The following is a 21,855-nucleotide window of genomic DNA, read 5'->3' on the forward strand; positions in this document are numbered from 1 at the left end:
AGAGTTTAGCAAATGTTAAAGACAAGAAACAAGAAAGAGAGATTTAGAAATTTAGAATTACAGAAAGACACGAAGAGGATAGCAGTGGAAATGAGCCAAAGATGGAATATGTGATGAGAGATAAACCACGAGAGGGAATGCTGAGAGAAAGGCACATTTCAGTTCTAAGAGTTTTGTGGGGGAAAATAAAATATAAAGAACAAAGAGACAGGTTCGTGTGTGCATGTACTGTATAACAGAAAAAAAGGGCCCTATCTGGTTGGATTAAAGGGGATCAGAAGGGAGATTTTGGAGACGTCTGTCTTCTTATAGGTTCATTGGATGTTTTTCTCTGGCTTTCTCTGTGCTGCTTGACTGGACAGAAGCACTCAAGCCCATCATACACGGAGAGCTATGAAGATTCACTGAAAGAACAGATGGTTAGTGGGCACACAAATAGCATAATAATATTCTCACATTTCTTAGCCTGACTTTCCTCATCTTCCTCTCAAATGATTTTGTTCTCCGTGTCAGAAACATGTTAGACAACACCCAGAGAATCGAACATTAAAGGGGTAGTTCACCCAGAGAATCGAACATTAAAGGGGTAGTTCACCCAAAAATAACATAATTATTAACTCATTATTATTAATGTTGTTTCAATTCTGTATGCATTTTTTGCAGTCAATAATTTTTTTAAAGAAACATGATGAAAGACGGCCTGGAATTCTAAGAGTGTTTATCGGAGTACATTTCCAAAACTGGATTTTACCATCACTGCTCATTTGCATGGCTCCATTTTTCACATCACTGGACCAACCAATCACGTCTCATAGAAAACACCAGCTTTTACTGAAAATGAACAATGTCCTGGTTGCTGTGCTTTGCCGTATGTCTAAGAGCCCTTAAACTGAAATGTTTTTGTTCATTACCTACAGAGATTGTTCAATGGTACTGCCCCATCATACCCTAGGTTTTATCTTTTCATTACAACACTGACAGCAAACCAATGCTCCTCCAGTCATATATCACAGCTATGGAGTCTAATGACACAAATGGGTTTTTGATAGGCGATGTGGTTGTGCATTTGGCAGGTTACTAATGCGGCAAAACACACTTGCTGCATAATGTCTTTAATAAATGATTTAGCAGAGCATTTTTGCATATGCCGTTGACTGGCTTAATTACTTATTAGGGTTGCCAGTTTTGGTGTGGCGAAATAAGAGGTGTCCCTTTCACAAAATATGAATCATTAGTTCTTGACCACAGATTATCTATTGAAAGGCTTTCTGGGACATTTTAAAATTGTGTTTCGAGTGTTTTGCTCGAGAATAACCTACACTGTAAAAAAAGGTAATATTTTGGCAACTGGGGCACCAGAAGAAAATGTTAAATAATATTAACGGAAAATAATAACATGATTTTATTTTACACTGTAAATTAGCAGTATGCTTCTGTCATTTTACATTTTTTACCGTATTTTAAAAATAATTTGTAAAATTAGACAGTAAAATCTTGTAAAATGATCGGCGTTCTCTGTTCTTTGGTATCTGATTCTGTATTGATTGTTTTTCCCCAGGTGTGTCTTGTTACCTTGTTAGTGCCCTGGCTATATAATCCCTAGTGTTTCGTTTGTCATTGGTCACATGATTTCTACGTTAACAACACAAGCGTCAATTGAGGCTTCATCTGCTACACTTATTTATTCTCGACACAAGCGCCGACGCCTCGATTCAAACGTCACATTACTCGAGGATGGTATAAAACTCATCATCCTGTGGATTTGAAGACTCAACTTTGTGCTATGCACTTTTACTAACACTTGCTAAGTTTTTAGCCTGTTTGCAGTTACAATCCTGAAGTAGGTCACACAGACTTAGCGTAGCGAAAAAAAAACATAGCAAAGCAATCACTGACTCTTTACAACTCTTATCAAACAAATATGGAGAAAGAGCTTGATTGTTTCACAGTTTTGCACGGAATATGGAAACATGACAGAAAGGCACAAAAAAAGAAATCAACGTGGGCATCGACACCTACCTGTGTAGTCTTTATCTTTTTAAATCTTCTTTTCCAAAAGTCTCGCATTTTCTTAGTTCATTGGTCATGTTCATTGCTTCTTGCCTACGTTTGGATGTATGACTAGTTCCCAAGTAGTTTGATATTCATCACAGCACCTTTAGCTAGTTGAAGTGTGTCTCCGGTGTGCACGAGCAGAGCGTCGTGACAAACATGCATGTAAGTTTGTTACTTTCTGGTTGGATGTTCGTCAAAAAGCCACAGGCTTCGGTCTTATAAGATATGCTTGAATTCTTTTGTAAATTTACTGCATTTATTTATTAGCTTTTCTGCAACTTCTCTGAGGGAGTCAAAGTCTTCCTTCTAGTCCCAGATGGGTTTAATGTCACTTTGTTTTTTGTTAGTTGATTGCTCTTTTAAAATATAATGTTGACACTAATTTAAGTAAATTATGAGTATCTTGTCATTAGAGGACAAGATACTAACAGGATACCAACAGGAGAATGTTAATGGTTTTTCAATTTCTCAGGATATTTTTATAGAAGTTCTGAATTATTTGTTTATCTAAGTGTCAAATCCGTATTCTAAAATTGGTGAGAAGAAATAAAAATCGAAACAAATACGACGTTTGTTAAAATATCTTGAGTATGGAGATGTTAAATGAATAAATCTGGATTTGGTGGAGCTTAATGAGAAATGTTTATGTTCACATTGAAATCTTCAATAATAGAGATTTTTAATTGCAGCCTTGGCTAATCTGAGTTTAGTTTATGACATTCTTGAGATTTCTTTTGAATGGAGACTTTTGAGCCTTTTTCTCATACCTAAGACGCAGCATACTGAGGTTTTCTTTTGCTCTCCATTCAATCTCATTAATGTCTAAATTATAGTAATAAAAATGAAATCTCATCCGTGAGTTTTCTTTCTAATGGGTTGAGCAAGAGTTTATGCATCTTTTCTAGAACGAACTGAGTGTAATGATTATTATTCTGCTTTTTTGCCACCCTCGGGATACGCACTGATATCTATACGAACATTGTGTGGAAATATTCACGCACCAACCGTCGATGTCTTTGCCATTTACAAATCCTTGCATGCTTTGCTTCAAACCCATCAGGAAAAGCACCATCAATATAATAATATATTGATACTCTGCTATATCACAATGTTGATTAACCCAACAAGTGCTCAAGTAGAAGAATCAAAAGAGTTTGAGCGCTAGAGAACGGTTTCATCCGCTCCTGGGAACCATCCGAATAGGAGACAGAATTCTCTCTGGTCTTAGAAAATGTGAGTCTCAAAGCTATAGATCTGCATCCATTCATAAATCATTAACATCCCTGAGCTTCAGCGCCTGCAATTCTACAATCCGTTGTTATTTGATGTCTTTTTTGAAAAGGGCTGCTCTGCTGTGGCTTGGTTGTATATGACCTACTTTTGCTACATTTTGTAGTGCTTCCACCCCAAGCAATGCACTGGCTTTAGCTTTCCTATAAAACACTATTTTATTCCCATTGTGGTAGATGGTCATCTCTTTCATAAAAACATTCGTTTGATTTAACCAGTGATTTGGTAAATGCATATTAATTGATGCACTACTTAGAGATAGATTCGGTTGTATGAATGTGTTTCAGAGGAGCTGCACCGCTATACAGTGAATTAATGGACAGGTTTTTTGTTTATTGGCTGTATTTGTTTTCCTGTGCAAATATACATGTACAAAGGTTTTCCTAGCTCAGTGGTTAGTGCATGGCGCTAGCAACGCCAAGGTCATGGGTTCGATCCCAGGGGATTGCACGTACTCGGATACAATGTATAGCATAATGCAATTCAAGTCGCTTTGGATAAAAGCGTCTGCCCAATGCATAAATGTAAATGTGTTTGAGGTATTGGCTATACAATCAAGCTTTGCCACTAGCTTGCTGGGATCTTCTTACAGTACACTTGCAAAACTGTCATGTCTGTATAGTGTCGCTGTTTCACAGTTTGCTCAGAGAAGCCGTGAGGGAATCCTTGCTGAGGGGAAATTGTACGCTAGCTTGTTAATGAATTTGCTGACAGTAAAATTACTGTATTTGTTACTTGCAAACAAGTGGCTTGAATGACAGACAAACACGCGGGTGATTATTTTAAGCTTATAGAGCTATTCGGTTGCTCACTGAAGGAGATATTTCAACACTCCATAAGGTGGCTATAGATATAGAATTGTGAAATTTGATTTTTACTTTGAAGTACAATAACGGTGTCATTGGATTTAATTGGTGATTTTAATTTTTTTGTTAGTTTTAATGTTAACTTTAGTTTCATGTTTAGCAATATTGTAATGTGCTTTTTTGATGCATTATTTGTTTGTTTATTTTTTATACTGCTGTTAACACATTTTTGTTATTTTAGCTTAAAATGCCTCAACTTAAACTTTGTTCAGTTTATTGGTGAGGCAACATTGGTTCATTCAAGTTTTTAAAATAATATTTAGGAGGTTCAAAGAGTGCCATTTTATGAGGGATTCTTATCCTACTAAATCATGTGTTTGATTTCACGGAGCATATACTGTACATTTTCAGTCATTCATTTTAGGGCCCTAATCTTATTTCCGTTCAGGGAATAAATTATATATTTTTGTTTAGCTATTACTATTTTGCCCAATATTTGATTTGATTTAATAGAATAAGGAATAGATTTAGTCAACTTTAATAACATCGTCTTGCATACCTATAAACAGCTGCCTTATAAACTGTGAAATTAGGTTTTATTTATTTTCATAAAGCCAAGTAAGTTTTCTTCTTTACATCTTGTTGTTGACATTTTAATGACCAAACCTTGATAAAACCAGGAGTAGCTCGCTTGAGTTAGGCAGACTCTTGATGGTTAGATAAAAAAAGAAAGATGACAACAGAAGGATGGAAGAAACTCACCAAATCCTTGGTGTTTCGAGTCAGTGACGTGGCTCTAAATGGGTGTATCTAAACTGAATATGATTCTTAAACTTGCCAAAAAACATGGCTGCGGGATGACGTCCGACTCAAAGCGGCAAGGATTTAGTGAGGGCCAAAAGAAACAGAGGATGAAAGAAAGTCATGGCTGGTCAAGAGATCAGAATATAAATCCTACAGGCCCCATTTCAGTCTCCGTTTTAAATCTTTTCTTCCGTCCCTACCCCATTTGTCATCACATGCTGTCATTCATGCTTGCCTGCACTATATTAAGGTTTGGTGACAGCCAAACAATGAGATCTGATTGATTTCCCGTCCGTGGGTGTAATAAGTCAAACTATAATTGTTGATGATACGGAAGGACATCACTTAGAGCTTTACTCTGATGTAATTCAGACCCAAGCACAGTTTTCTTATTTGTGCCGGGGCAGGACTCGTCTCTTTCCTTATAAAGTAGTCAATAGCTTTAGTTTACAGTCATGACATGCTTAATGTATAAACTGGGCGATGTATAGTGATAAAAATAATTTGTAATGTAAGTTGCTTTAAATTAAGTCGTCTGGGTAATACCGAAATGTACTGTAAATGAACATGCTATTTCAAGTCATTGGCAGCTGGTAATAAGGTCCGGTGTCATTCTATAAGGCATTTTTACAGATGAGAACATGCAACAAAATACTGTCTTACGACCTCAATGACCTTCAACGTGACTTTGATCAGGGTTTCAACTAAAGTTAATGCTTGAAGAGTAAACATTACATTGTCCTTAAAATAGACTTCATTGCAAGTTGTGTGAAATGACCTTGGCTTTTTTTCACGTAACATAAGAACCAATTATGTTTAATGCATTTCTGAACAAGGTCATTTCTATCCTCACGTTGTTATATGTATGATTAATTCAACCCTGTGTCCTTACAGAATCAATTTCCCTCATTCGTATGAACAAGTAACTGCTTCTAATTATTCAGACTGATGATATTAGACAAACTGATAGTGATAGTGACTGTACCATTCCAGACTCTAATAAGGAGACTGCGGGAGGTGCTTCCCGGTGAGTCTCTTATCTTTTGCAGACTTGAATGTCTGTATGATTAATATGGGATACAGTGTCTGTATGAAGATGTAGACCCCCAAGGTCAGGCTAGAGACGAACACGGTGCATTATAATGAAAGGGGGCGGTCCCATTAACTATTCATTACTGGAGACCATCGAAGGAGATTGGGGCAGCTTAACAGGGGGCAGTCTTGGTGTATTTGTGATTGACGGTAAGGACTGACCGAATCAACAGGGTGATCTGGGGTCACATAGTTCAGTGCATTTGCGCGTGTGTATATGTGTTTGATGTATGCAATGATGAGACTCGACTCAGCGGGGGATCAGTGGGGGTCTTTATTAGTGCCTGGATATACACTCCTTTTACTGTGCCTCACGGGGTTTATCCCTGAAAGTGTTAGTTCCCCCAAAAATGAAAATTCTTGCATCTTTTACTCGCCCTAGTGTTAATCCAAACCTGTATGGCATTCTTTCTTCTGTGGAACAAACAACACGAATTCAGTGGAAATGAAATTGTTCAGGTGAATTGTTCTTTAATGAGGTGACACGCTCTTGCGTTTCACTGATTGAATGTGAACACAACCCACATGTTAAATGAGAATTGTTGGGGGAGGAGGGTGTTGGGTGTTTACCGCACCTTACGGAGTGAAGGGGTGGGACAATCCCAGTAATACGAAAAGGGTTCACAAGGATACACTCCCGTGCGAGACAGCGGTGTCACGGAATGGCAACACATGAAAACCACGCTGGCCAGCGTTGCCATGGCAACGGCAAACTGATGAATGAATGACATCATGGCGACTGGGAGGTGAGAGAGTGTGAAATTGATTTGGTGGAGCAGCGCGGAGGCGTACGCGGGCAGACACGTTTTTCCTCCATCTCCGTACCTTCTCTTTTCCTCCTCTGTTCACCTTGCGCCGCTGGGTGGGATTCTGGTAGGATATTTTCTTCACTGTTTACTTGACTGTCTGATGTGCTTGCGCACGTGTTAGTTGGACCATTTTTTCCGTTTTGGCAACATGAATATGGAAGAGTGAAGGAGTGCATGAGGAGAAAAGGGTGAGTGAGTGAATGAAAGAAAGCAGAGCTAGAAGACTGAAGTGCAGTTGGTTCTGCTCTATATATACCATGTGTAAAGTGAGGGTTGGAATGTGTGCGTGAGATCACTGTGAGGACTTTTGATCTGCTAACAAACACAAAAATGCCAATGGACTGTGCTGATGTCATATTACCATTCATGTCACCAATTACTAAAAGGTCATGGATATTAGTGGACATAGTTTTTTTTTACCATTGGTCTGCCGCTTTGCATACGCAGCAAGTCAAGTCAAATGCAAGTGTTGTTTTTGTTGGCATGTATGCTATATGTGTGTATTCAAGCGTGCGAACAACATGTGCACATTTGCTCGATACAGTGTTTCTGTGAAAGCCACAGTTTTTCTACACGTTCTCTTTTACGAGCACACAAAACGGAAAGGTCTGTCAATGTCATGTGGAGCTGTGTGTGATGTATGCTTATGTCTGCGTTTTCTTTTAGTAGATCGCGTACCCTTCGCATAACGCATCACTATGTCACGGGGAAAACGCTGGCACGTCGCCGTTATAACGTGATGTTGATCATTCAACAGCTAGGCGCTTGTGATTGATGACACGGACCGACCTCTGTGACCAAAGCAGGAAAGCCAATCAGCAGGGGTAAAGGTCACGGCTTAGCCAATCAGGGTTGCATAATCTACTGTAGTCAGTCTTTTGCGTACGTGTTTTGCTTATAAGTTTGGTAAACCAAATACTAAAACCATACGGGATTTGTATTTTGCAGTGTTCTGGTCACTCGGATATAATGTTTGTGTGTCATCTCGAGGTCTTTTCTTTAGATTTGCGGTCAAGGTGCATTTAAAATGCTGTGAGCATTCAAATTGACCACTGCTGGTCAATTCGGATGAATACATTTGCTCTTTAATAAGGATATTAAAGAAAAATGTGGTAACTTGCTAAATAACATGATGTATGATATGCAATACAATAATGTATTTTTTTAACTTTATTAAACACACAATACATATTGACGTTCTTTCTGGTCGTTGTACATATTCAACGTGTAATGCATGCATGCACAGGCATTAAAATTCACTTGACAGTCGCTATTCAATGACCTAAAACTTTGGCTATAACTTTTCAAAATCATTCAGTTATTGATATACTGTGTAGTCCTAACTTAGACCGAACTTTTGATGGACGCCACCATCGTTGATATTTACTTTAGTCACACGTGTTAGTCACAGCTTTAATGAAAATAGCAAGAGCCTTGACTTTGGTCATTTTTTCATACAGACATCATTCAAGCCGCTCCTGTATGCCATTGCATGTACGGGGGAATTTGAAAGTCGCACCTGTTAGTAAATACATGACGTTTTGTGTAGTGTTTGCTTGCATTCACGTGTGTTCGGATACGCAAAACAAATCTCTGTTCTTGACGCAATTATTGCATGGATTTCATTGGTTTATCAACAATTTACGAAGAAATGAATTCTCCCTGTGTTCCGTAAATGAGGCGCTTTTTGTGTAAACGTACATGTTTTATCACTAATGTCAGAGTTTGGTTTATATGCGCCGCTGTATTCGTTCATCAGCGCGTTTTCACTTTGGCTATTCAATTATTCATGCTGTTCATTATGCATGTGGGTTCATTTAGCAGCTTCATTTGAATCTTTACAGTCACTCTGAAGACAACGGAGCACGACATTTTCAGCTCTACGAGAGCCTTCGTGAGATTTGTACTTCTTTGACCTCTGTATTTATTCTGTGATAGCAGGACGATTGCAAACCTTTCGTCAAATCCTTGCAGGGGAAACAGAATGATGCAGTTATTAGTGTTTGTTTGTTGACCTTTTCATGCCAGGTTATAATAGATGACAGTGGTTTTTGTGAAGCAAAACAGTGTGTAGCACAGGGCTCTGTGAGTGTCCTTAACAAGAGGAACAAGCTTTGGTCAGGATAAGCGTTGGCTAGACTGCCCAACTTTGGATAATGTGGAAACACCGCCACCCTCAGGCTTTGAAAAGAAGTGCAGTGTAATTTCATGTTCCTTACTGTTTGTTCTTTCACGCAGGCCGGAAGCCAATGTACCCATGTATTGTTGTAACATCAGTGCTCAAGGGAGCGATAGTTCCCTTCAAATGTCTGAGGCATTAAATGTGATCTGTTATTATTCCTAGCTAGTGATAAACATGTCGACTTTAACTACCTTCAAAAGGATGCAGTATAAACTAATGTCTGTTATAGGTCCCTATAGTGCAGCAACACATATTATTACAATATAAATCGCAATCTGACACATTGGGCTTATACTTGGGTATACATGTTCCGTGCCTTATACTGTGCACAAGCTGCTGTACAAGACAGTTGCTTAGCGACATGGTGATTTTGTTTACACCATCACAGAGGAGTATGCAAACATGTGACAAATGTGTGTGTGTGTTGGAATGATCTGTGTGTGCGCCTGTGGTCAGACCACTCTATGTGCTGGTCTCTGGGGAGATATTTACTCCACCACATGTCTCCTCATAGCTGTCTTCTGGTAGGAAGATTCCTGTGCTCGTTCTGTTTCATTGGGACGGAAAATGCCGAGCGTGTGAGAGAGTGACCCACCGTCTCCTGGGATGGAAAATAAGGCACAGTGTTTGGGTGCTTCTCCAGCTTTAAGCTGTAATGTAGGTCTGGGGAGTAAATCGGGCAGCTTGGCACGAGTCCTAGCATTAGTCATTTAGAAACTCATCCACACAGGATCAAACTCCTCCCCTTCAGCCCTCTGTCTTTTTATGTCCGGTTTTCCGTTAGGGTCTCTTTTCAAACAGCTGTGGCGTGAGGGACAGGTGGAAGTTTGAGAATGTTGAATGAGTTCAGTGGGAGCAGCTGTCAAATTGGCTTCATAGCATTACCGGCATTGTTTTGGAGGGTCCCGAAGCAAGGGACAGAAAGACAAGGAGAGGAAAAAAACTGAAGATAACACTGAGGGAGGTGGGGACACCCAGTAGGATGTTGTCAGTACGGCTGACAGATGATGGAGACGGTAAGCTGAGGACACTGGACTGTGTGTCTTTCTTTCGCTTTTTCATCCCTTGGCAATGGCAGTACATGAAGATGAATCGCTGATCATTCAATGCCTCAAAGCTTTTGTTTGTAAGTTAAAGAGAGATGACTATGCTTACATTATGCCGAAATGTGAAGGCAAATAAAAAATATCTTACAAAAGATGACTAATAAGCTAATAGCACATGTATATCTGGAAAACATCTATTTGACAGAAATGAAATCAATCACTACGTTAAGTTCTGGTACTTTTTAAAGAAAAAGAAAGATTTGTTCCATATTTTTTAAATATTGTAAAAACTGTCAAATTTAAATTTACAAGACAAAACAGTTTTTACTTTACGCTCCAGCTGGAGTAAAATGACCTTTTTATGGGATTTTTTGCCAGAGTATTGTTGACATACGTAAAAAAAGTCAAATTACAGAAAAAGACTGCAAATTTACAAGATATTTACTGGTGCCCCAGCTGCCGGAAAATTACTGTTTTTTTTTTAGTGTAGGGTTCAAGAACAGAAATGACTCCCCTAGCTAACTCAAAAACAGAAGACAAAAAGTCACTTCAGCCCAACAGATATAAGCCAGATAAAAAGGATAGAGAGGAGGAAACACTTACTGATGTTTTTAATATTACCAAGTAACTATATGAATAAAAAAGCATGTTTTGTTTGAAACATGCTTATTAGAGCTGTCTAAAGAGGTAAACAAACTTCTGTAATATTTCGATACCAGCTTTTCATTTTAAAAGTGCCAATATTGCACAAACATCACATCTGCTCAAACCACAACAACTCAACTTATTTATTCATAAAATTCAATGTAATATATTTTCCCTTCTATTAAGACCTGCATACAGTACAATGAGAGCAATATAAAGCACATCAGATTAGATATTGTACCCCGAGTGTCAGATTCTTGCTCTAGCTTGATCTACAGTAGCTCTAATTCTATTCCACTGTCACGCTCAGATTCAGGTTCTTCCCCTCATTCTGTAGCTTGTCAAGTTGTGCTAGATGTTTCATTCCTGTTTTGTCAGGAATTATTGCCCTGTCTGTCCGCACAACAGTTGAATGGAGTTGTAGATGTGTCAGAAGGCTGGTTCAGGCTTCTGCTCATTGGGTGCAGAGAGAGTGAGTACTCCTGGCACGTGCATCTGCTCATTACACATTCAGAGACGTCTCTAACAGCACCGATTCCATGACTGTCACCTTCACCACATGAAAAACAGCATCTTCTTAATTGGTACCAAAGACTATACTCATTAGACTTGGCTTTTGAAAGTTTCTAGCTTCACTTTGTCTGAACGTGATAGTCTGTCTAAGCTTGAGATAACAGAGTGTTAAAAGAGGCTAATTACTCACAGAAAGTTATTAAGTGACAGTGACCCCATCCGCCTGGTGCTGCAGAATGTTGAGCTGCTCTTGTAGAGGATTAAAGTGAAGGATTAAAATATTTAATGCAGCTCACTGCCTGATGCTGAGATTATGATAGAGATAAAGTTACTGTTAAGGGATATACCACATTTCACATGCATGCGTGTGCATGTGGATTAAACGTGTTGAAATCAGCATTTTGGGATATAACTCCTGTGCCTGAGGTCATGTACTGTATTTCAGCTTTAACCACGAACAATTTAACACACGGAGCCTTTGGTGTAAATTGACATCTTGCCACAAAACACAAAATCTGGTATAGAAGAATTTGAGCCGATCAGGTTCCAAACAAGCCACTATGTTTGCAATCCTGCAAACATAGACAACATCGTAGATATTGTGCACCTTTTTTCTATAAATCATACCTTGCCATTTTTCAAGTTCATCAGTATATTAGCAACAAATCAGCTGATACCGCAGTTTTACTGAGAAAATTCTGCAATTTTACGAGACTCAGGTGCGAAACTAGATGATGCATTTAGGGCACGATTTGAGAAATAGTGCTCTACACTCTTACAAATGAAGGTGCTTCACCATGCCATTGAAGAACCTTTTTTGTCAAAATGGTTCGGTAACACTTTAAATAAAGCCTTCATTTATAATGCATTATAAAGGGTTATTAAAGGTTATAATTAACCATAATGTGTGAAATGCTGTTGTAGAGAATTATAACACAAATATAAATGCAAAATGTAACAATGAATTGATAAGTTTTATAATGCATTTCCTGTAGTTACAATTATTCCTGATACATTTACATTAAAGCTCCTTTTATACTGTAAAGCATTATATGGATCCATAAAGAACATTTACTTTCTGTTGTACAAAAGCTTCTTTGCGGCGGAAAAGGTTCTTCAGATTATAAAAATATAAAACAGTTCTTTTTGGTATCAAAAATGGTACCTTTATGGCATCGCTGTGAAGAGCCGAAATGTGTAGAGGTCACTTTATCACAGTCTATTTAGAGTCTATTCAAGTATATAGTACTTGAAAACTTTTATACTGTTACAGTCTTTTTCATCTCTCTCATCTGCTGGATTCACCGGAGTACACTGGCCTCTATTGAATCTCTGGCTTTGCGTCACGATATTACTTCATCCCATTTCTCTAAATGGGCATTGAACCAGCCAAGCTCATTTGAACAAGCAGCCGTTTAATCCAATAAGAGCACCTCAGCTTTACTCATCAAAGTAGGGCAGCGACAAAAGTCATCGTTCACCTTATAATGCTCAGAATATTCAACCTGTTATGGGTGGTGAAGGATTAAATGGATGATCAGACAAAAATAAACCACTAACAGGGAAAGTCAATAACATTGATTTTTGATTTCCCAATAGTACCTGTCAAAGGGACAAACAAACAGTCAGTTATAGAATTTCGTGTTATGGAGGCAAGAAACACAGGAAAGTGAAAAGATGACAAAAATGCCATTCTTTTTAAAACTGCATGTAAACAGCAAAGTCTCAAACCCTTGTTTTAGCAACAACTGATGAAATATAACAGATGGATTTGTTGACGAAGTATTGCTAAGATTCGCGCTTGAATATTACTGTACAGTTACAGTGGAAATTATTTCATTTGCCAGTCTAGTGGTTAGGAAAATTAACCCTTAGGTCACACTGATAAGACCGAGCCTTAAAATTTGAGGAAAAATAAATATTTAGTACTGTAAATACAACACAGGCTGAATAATTAATGTTGTGTTGAGATTGCATCACATGTTTAATTCATTGGCCCTTACTGAGGCGTCTGGCCTCCTTAGGCCATGAATGCCACAGTAATTGAAAGTGCTGGTTCAATATGGCTGAACTGATTCATTAGTATTTGAGATCCTTGTCACAAGCTGTTTTAATTAGTAAAAGGAGTTTCCTCAGGGTCTCATCAACACCTTTTATAAAAGTGGTGTGTAGATATTAAAGCAGATGAGGAATATTCACATGGTATTTTTTAATCGGCACAATAAAACGCTGTTCGATTATGACATGCTATTTGACAGAAATAATCGGCCTGGATTTGTGTATTCATGTCAGTAGATGATGAAGTATTTGTGAACGCTTCACTCAAAGCTTATTTTTTAATTAGGCAGAATTTAGCATTTTGTGTGATTGGAATCTTGCTTTTCAAAGAATTGTTCATTGCCTGTGGTCTTATATGGATGTATTTGACACATGCATGACTGCTTTGTGTGAGTCAATACTGCACTTAATGCAGGGTGTGCAGACAACACTCCAAGCTGACTGTATGTAACAGAATTGCTATTGTTGACCCAAACAGATTTCATACACTGCCAGTTGCATTTGAGATGTACTACTACCTCAGAACAGTCAATGGAAAAATAGTGACTACAACTGTCAAGCTATAAAAAGAGGAACTCAATATTTCAAACCATTGTGGTATATAATACTGTAACATATATTATATAGTGTATGTAACATACAGTATGTAATATTTCAAAAAGCATTTGAAGCCTCAAATTCCATGTGACATGGTTGGACTCTTTTAGTATATAATGTTGCCATGACATGTCCTTCATTTTCATGATCAATGTGTAGTTTACTACCACAGTGGCTTCATAGCTCAGCGACAAGGTGGCGAAAGATTTGGAAGACTGAAAGCTGTTGATAAGTGTGCTTCTCCATTCAAGTGTTGACAGCTATATACTGTACACACGGTGATGCCTCATCATCATAATTCCTCTCTTACACACATTTATTCTCTCTCTCTTCTCCTTTCCTTTCTGTCTTGACCTTAACCTCAAGTGACACTCTTCCCTCTGAACCTTTATTGGTCTGACAGAGGAGACCGGTCTCCCTGCCTCTTCTTGGCTTTGTCTCATCTCCAACCTGAAGGTCTGACATTTTTCATAGTGCAAGGAGCAATGGAAAAATCACGTCCTATTTCTTTTGCGCCTGACTCGCTGGCATACTGTAGATAGTCCTTCTCTCTGACCTTTGACCAAAGTGCACTGACTGGCGGAGACATGGGAAACCTACTTATCTCTCTTTTCTCATGTGATTTATATGTGTGGAAAAAAAGGCGGAGGTTAGATGTATATGAATGTGTGAGTGCATTTTGTGTGGATGTGACTCTTTCCAAACTCCTATCGTTTAATAGTTTTTAAATTATCCAGGGATGGGGTGAAGGGTCTTTTGGCCCCTCGAGTGATGTATTATCTCTACTGCTCATCCATGAAACGTGACCTTCTCTGAGATTGCATAAAATAGAAAAAATATCCAATAAGCTGCCTCACATTTTCATCTCCTCCAATTTTCTGTTTATCTGGAAACAATTGTCAAGTCAAGTCAAGTCAGCTTTATTTATATAGCGCTTTTTACAATTTTCATTGTTACAAAGCAGCTGTACAAGAAAAAATGACTATAAGTAAAACATAAAAGGTTATGGAATTCAAAACACAGGTCAAATATCAGACACACAATAAATTACTATATGCAGAGTTAATTAAATAAGACTATCATTGTAGTGCTCTTTCTCGGTTCCAATGTTCATGTTCTAAAACCAGGGGCGTAGCAGCCAGGCGTTACATGCCTCGTTTTTGTCACTTCGCATTGTTCGCATCACTTCAAATCATAATGTGTAAATTCGATCGGGTGATTCGTGTAAACGCAACATACCACATCCAGTGCGTGTTTGAGAAAAGGACGTAACGTCCTCTGCTTTTTCGGGGCGCATTTATACCCCAACACTGCCAAAAGAGCAAAGAAATGAAAGAAAGAAACCACGAGCGCAACTCCCATAAGTAGATTTGAAGCTCTTGGCAGACCTGCCCAAGAGATGATTCCGCTTGTGATTGGCTGAAAGTTACTTCACTCAAATCTAAGTAACAGGGCTGAAATATAGGCGGTGGGTAAAAAATTGTGCCGGGAACCGAATCACTCGTGCCACCTAAAAGTGCTGCTATGCCCTTGTATAAAACATAGAAATGCAGTCTTTAAGGTAAAATGCTAAGGCAACATCACATGTATTTTTACAGAGATGGCAATCCCAGAATGCAATTAGCAATGAACTGAGAAAACATTTTACCAAGAAGCAGACATATTTTGTAGAGCCCGACCGATATATCGGCCGGCCGATATTATCGGCCGATATGAGCTAATGGCATTTAAATCGGCATCGGCGTTTATAACGGCCGATAAAACATGAGAAACAGAGTCTCATGCTTCACTCATGTTATGAGTGTTGCATAGTTTGCCCACCAGAGAACATTTTCAAAACACTGTTCAAATATTAAAGTTCAGAGGTAGACAGAGTAAAAGTCTAAAAGTATAATTTGTAAAAAGTAGTGAAGGAGGAAAACCTCTTGCCTGTGTGCTGTATATATTGAGAACATTCTACATTGTTTTCATTATATTTTGGTATTATTTATTTATTTTATATTTATTTATTGTATATGTAGCTATACATTTAACTTATTTTAATTTTATTATGGTTTTGTGGAATATTGAATTTGTTTGGTATAGCTCTTTTACTTTAACTTTAACTTATAATTTATTTACAGTACACACTGTTAAAACCAGCTTCAACTGGAAGTAAATAAAAGTGTTAAATGTTTAAAACTAGACTGTTTTGTGATCATTGAAAAATATATACTTTAGATGTGCAATTGTTTAGTCATTGAGACTGTAATCTAAGGCTTTTTTTAACATCCCTTCTGGAAAATGGTTTATACAGCCCACATACCTAGAACAGGCAGATATTTTGCTATTGAATGTTGTGTAAGTGCAGTTTATAGGAAATGGGTCTAATATCCAGTTTTTATTCAAAATCAAAATATCGGCTTATAAATCGGCTCTTTTCAAGTTAATATCGGCATCGGCATCGGCCCCCATAAATCCATATCGGTCGGGCTCTAATATTTTGTTTCACATTGAACTGTTTCATATAAACTCGGTATGCTTAATATATATTTTAATTCCTATTTAACACTATTTAGCATTTTTTTTGTTTTCTGTGCACTTTATGAAAGGAGATTTATTTGTATAAGGCATAAGGTTCCAAAGCTCCAAATCACTTCCAATGAGATTCCATTTAAGTCACAATCCAGTCCTAGGAGATAACTGTCTACGTAGGTAGTTGACTGTGATGCAGCTAACTATGTTTCAAAACATAAACATAACATCAGTGTTGTGAAAGGCCAGAGTTTAATATTGAAGTCCCTGTCTTTCTGCATTTTAATGTTTTTCCTCCAACTGTATTATTTGCTTTAACATCTTTCATGTCTCTTGTCACGTCATCCCAGTCGCTGTGTCTCTCGTCACCCGCTGAATATATGAAAATCAAAAGGTGATTGAAACATTCACCCTATCCATTCCTCAACCTGCGTCTTTGCTTTCACATCTCTATCTCATCCAACACTCCATCTGGGTTTCCCCATAGCCCTTCTTTTCCATTCCTTCTGCTCATGAGGCGCTGGATGAGCGCATCTGCTGCGAATGATAACAGTGAGACACAACCTTTCCAATTTTGTCTCCTCACCATAAGATTTATTTACTAGGTTTTTATTTAGAGATGTGTACTTGCTTAAAAACATGCTTCGACACAAACAATCACCCCTCAGCGATTTACGGCCTATAGGAATGAGTTAATTATCCCTAAAAATGAGTCTGAATTGTGGATGAGGATTTGGATTTTATGATGACTTTAAACTCCACTATTGGAACATACATACGGCATATACATTTTACTGTGAATGATCCTGGCACTGCAGAAAGGCAGATTCAGGAGGAAGAGGGTTAAATCCATGACCTCGATACACATGAAAGGCTTTATTTCCGTCTCTTTCTCCATTTCTCCTGCTCTCTCTCTTTGTAAAGTGTAGTTGATGTGTGGGTTCTTGCGGAGATGTTTGGCAGATAGACAAAGAATTGCAATGTTTGTATATTGTCATACCCACATGCGAAAAAGATGCACTGGTCAAAATAGAGTTGGTAATGCAATCTGTCCGATGTGCTTCTTAATACCTCACATAGATGCATGTCACATAAAATCTTGCTTGTCGGCCTTTCATGTGTGTAATTCATAGCCATGGCCCCACACGTACATGAAGGTGTTAACTGAGAGCAGGGGGGAGATGAAGCTTGTCCAAACGAATATGTGGCCAGTTAAATGCCACTGCTAAGCAGTTAAGCTGTCAGGACTCAAACACCATTTACACTGAAAGGGAGAGGCTAGACAAAGACAGTCCCTTCATATGAAATAATGTGTTTACACTACAAGTGTGCAACACTGTGAAATGTAAGGGGATGTACACACATTTTCATGTTTTGTTTATTTGAATGTCTACATGTCAGATGGACATTTTTGGATGTTGTGCCGTAGCTTGATTCATTTTTAAGACATGAAAAAATGAATCAAATATCAAAAAGAAATCTGCAAAACTAAACGTGCAAATCTCCACAGATACCTGCTAAAGGCAAGCCAACCTCACGGCAGTTTGTGGCATAGACATTAAATTTGGAATCTACTAATTCGCATCCATTGACACGAATATCCCCATTTTTTCCGTGTCACTGAGCACAACCTTTTTTTAATGTCACTCACAACGACTTTCATTACACAGGCTGCGTGCGTATTTACAAGTATATACTTATAACCTGACATCACAAGAAGTCGTACATATTTTACGATGTGGCTATCCAACATCTTACTACACCCAAAACCCTAAAACCACAGCCGCAAAGGCTAATTTAGCTAAAAACACGAGTTTCACGAGGTAACAAAACAACGATTAATGACTCCCCTAACCACCCCCCTAAACTTAACGTCACAGGGGAAAGGTCGAATCATAACCACACATGCCAATCGTAGGAAATTGGAATTCACACGTATGAGCCGCCCTGTAAAATAGGTATGAATTCCCATGCGTTGATATATATTTATACATATGAAAGATACCGCGTATTACAATACATTCAACTAAAAGTCGTGCTGGGTCTTACATTAAATCGTGCTGACTGACATGAAAAAAGGGGGAAATTTGTGTCAGGAAACACGAATTAATAGATTACAGATCTCCCGCGAGACTGTGTTGCAAAAGGAGATATATGTCTGAGGGATAAGGTATATTGTTCATGTAATGTATGTGTGTGTATTACCATTATGAAAATGAACTATAAGGTTTTATTATAGTAACTGTATTGGGGGGGGGTCAGACTGATTACAATTTGTCTTATAATTTATGGTTAATACAATAAAGTCATAACATGTAAATTTTCTAATTATTGTCTATCTCACAGTAGTTACACAAACGCACGCACGCACGCATGTACAATGACGTCATTACCGTCCGTGCTCATCCATACGCCCGACATTCTTTCTTTCTTTCTTAAGCAGATGCTTCTAGAAATATAAAACCGCAAGGGTAACGTCGGAATCGCCGTCGTGCGTTTGCAGTGTAGACACGGTCGGATAGCCGCACTGCAGCAACTTACCTCAGACTCTCCGAAACCACATTTTCCTACTCCCCTCCTCTCTCTCTCTCTCTCTCTCTCTCTCTCTCTTTCTCTCATCACTCTCTCTCTCTCTCTCTCTCTGCCCAAATCTCTTACTTCCTCTAATCGCCATCCCGTTTATTTCTCACCACCCGTCTCTCTCTCCCTCTCCCGCTCTCCTTGAGTCTTCAGTCATTGCGCGCGTCCGTCTGAGGGGTGTGTGGAGCGGTGGGCGGGGCTACGGGCGCGTCAATCAGCGGTGCTACAATAGCACGTGTGGCGCTTATGGTCGCAGAGCGACTCGGTGTCAGTGGAGGAGACGCTACAGCAGCTGATAGGAGGGAGAGAAAGAGTGGAGTGGAGCGGAGTGGAGCGGAGAGACCGGTACAGTCACCTCACCGCTCACCTACAGCTCGTCTTTTACTACAAGCACAGCCGTCTGTCTGCAACCTGATCAGCCTTTAATAATGCACGGGGAGGTAAACCGAATATCAGCGCCCGGTCACTGAATAATGTATCTTACCGGTTACTACATCACCGTACCGGAGAGCAGGAACCTGTAGCTGTCTGATCGGCGGAGAAAATGTCACACTATCATTTCATCAAATGCTGTGAGTAACGAGCAGCGAGAGCGGCATCTTTCGTTGCATGCATCTGACATGCATGGTGTCATTTTAGCAATGATGTCATTGATCGGCGATGTCAATTTGTTGGAACTGTAGCTTGAGAGCGTGATCTAGAAGGGAGGGAATGTGTATTTATTGGAAGTGTATCCATACAGCTGCAGGTCATGGCAGTGCGTTCCAGTGAGCAAATTATTTATTCAAATGCAAGGAATATAGAAAATGCATGTGCATGTTCAATGCAGGTTCACCATATGACAAAATTCAAAGCTTCCTATGCATCAGAGGCAGAGCATTAAGATTTTTAGAAATGATTCAGGTGACCGTGCATGTGCATACGTGTAAAGTTCTAGCAGGATGCGGCAGGGATGTAAAAGTTGACCGGTGACTGCTGCCGGTGTGTAGAGTTCTCCTGCGGGAGTCTGCCTGCTTGCATGCAGACAGACAGCCAGGCTGCGTGTCAAAGCCTGCAAGCCTCTGCAGAATTCCTCTTTATGTGTATTTGCGGTGTGTGTGGTTGTGCACGGCTTAAAAAGAGAATGTGTCAGGATAGATAATGGAGAAGGATGGCGAGAGGGAAGCGTTTTTCCGAAAAAAAGCGGATTGAAGATGGGGGAACGGTGGATGGGAGGATGGAGATGCTGATGTGGGAGAAGGGGATAATCAGGAAGTGTTTTGTAGCCAGCTGCAGATAAAAGGCAGTTGTTACACTCATCTGTTTGCCACCCCTTTCTTTTCATCTTTATTCACCCTTCATCTGCATTGCTTTCTTCTTTGTATGTTTTAGTGATTTGAACATACACCCACACAGCCCTCTGGTGCATTCGTTAGATCATATTTTGCTTGTGGTCTGTAATATTTAGGTTTTTATATTTGATTTATTTAGCCTAGGGTTGTCATGACCAACATTTGAATAGCTGCTCTCAAAATGAGTGAAATCGACCGATTCACACACAGTCCCGATTTTTAAACCAGATCATAATCCAAAATGCTATTTGTAACACTAGTTTATCGTAACATTTCATATTTAACCATTTACATGTTAAAAGGATAGTTCACCCAAAATGAAGATACTGTCATGAATTACTCACTCTGTAGTCGTTCCGAACCTTTCTTTGTTTGGTAGAACACACAGGAAGATTTTTGGACTAATGCTTGTAACCAAACAGTTATTGGGCCCCATTGGTCATAATAGGAAAAATGACAATGAACGTCAATAGTGCCCAAGAACTGTTTGCTGTCCTACATTCTTCAAAATATCACATTTTGTGTTCAACAAAATATAATTTTTTTTTAATTTTCCCTAGTCAATGGGGTCCAAGAATTGTAATGCAATGTGGTGCTGAACATTTATCAATTAGCTGTGTGCCACTAGCATCACCAAAATGGAAGTGGGAAATTTCAAATATGGATATGACCTTCTCAGGCAAAACTAGAAAAATAAGCTCTCTAGAGACTAGAGAATGTATTTATCCTCTTACCATTTAAAAAGTCAAAAAGTCAATTTCACCTTTTTTCCTGCGCACTCTTTCTCCGTCCTCCTGACACTCACACTTTCTTTCAGTGCAGAGAATGACAAGTTCCGAAAGTCTACGCCTCGCTTGCTACATGCTGTGGTTTTAGTTCTATTAAAAAAAATTGTATCGTGCAGGGCAAAGTTCAATCTAAGTAACGAATCACGTGCATCTACAGACAAAGTGTTAATTCATATTTATATGCCCAAACATTACAAACCTAAAAAATGTCCCATTTCTTTACATAAATAATATTTTTCCCGGTGCAGTGTGTGCCAGTCTGCTACGCCACTGCCCATATAACCAAAATGGCATGATCACCATTGCACAACAACTGTGAGATTGGTAGTTGAATCACGCTCAAACATCGAATCTTCAACTACTTGGGGTCACCACCACTAGTATTTACTACCAATATGTTGGACCTTTTGTTTATATGTTCCTTAAAAACATGGATAAGAATTGACTTTGCATAGTGCTGGACATCCTAGTTTGTACTCTTCCTCTGTGCGTGTTTGGGTAGAGGGACATTCACGGTGGCCCGTGCCAGAGGCAAACAGTGAGAGAACGCGCAAGGTCGTACACTCGGGTGCAGAGCCAGCAGAATCCTGTCTGTGTTACCATTCAGCGTATGTGTGACTTGTGCTGTTCGGTTTTGATATGTAGGAAAGGAGACAAGTGCAGGCTTATGAAAGTTTTGCACATCCAAACATGTCTGATCCCATCAGTGGAAAAAGAAGGGATTTTTGCAGTCAGCGCATCCTTG

At 39.0% G+C, this 21,855-nt stretch overlaps 1 protein-coding gene across 1 annotated transcript in view; it reads left to right on the plus strand.

Annotated features, from left to right (window-relative positions):
• Nucleotides 1-19,535: 19,535 nt before the first annotated feature.
• myo16 (myosin XVI) overlaps nt 19,536-21,855 on the plus strand; it is a gene marked incomplete at both ends in the record, with an annotated part of 107,178 nt that continues 104,858 nt past the window's right edge. Inside the window, one exon of the mRNA XM_079464779.1 lies at nt 19,536-19,563. Within this exon, the coding sequence (XP_079320905.1) occupies nt 19,536-19,563 (28 nt within the window). The remainder of the gene's footprint in view (nt 19,564-21,855) is intronic.

The sequence above is a fragment of the Barbatula barbatula genome (assembly GCF_947034865.1).
Source record: "Barbatula barbatula genome assembly, chromosome: 9".
NCBI lineage: Eukaryota > Metazoa > Chordata > Actinopteri > Cypriniformes > Nemacheilidae > Barbatula > Barbatula barbatula.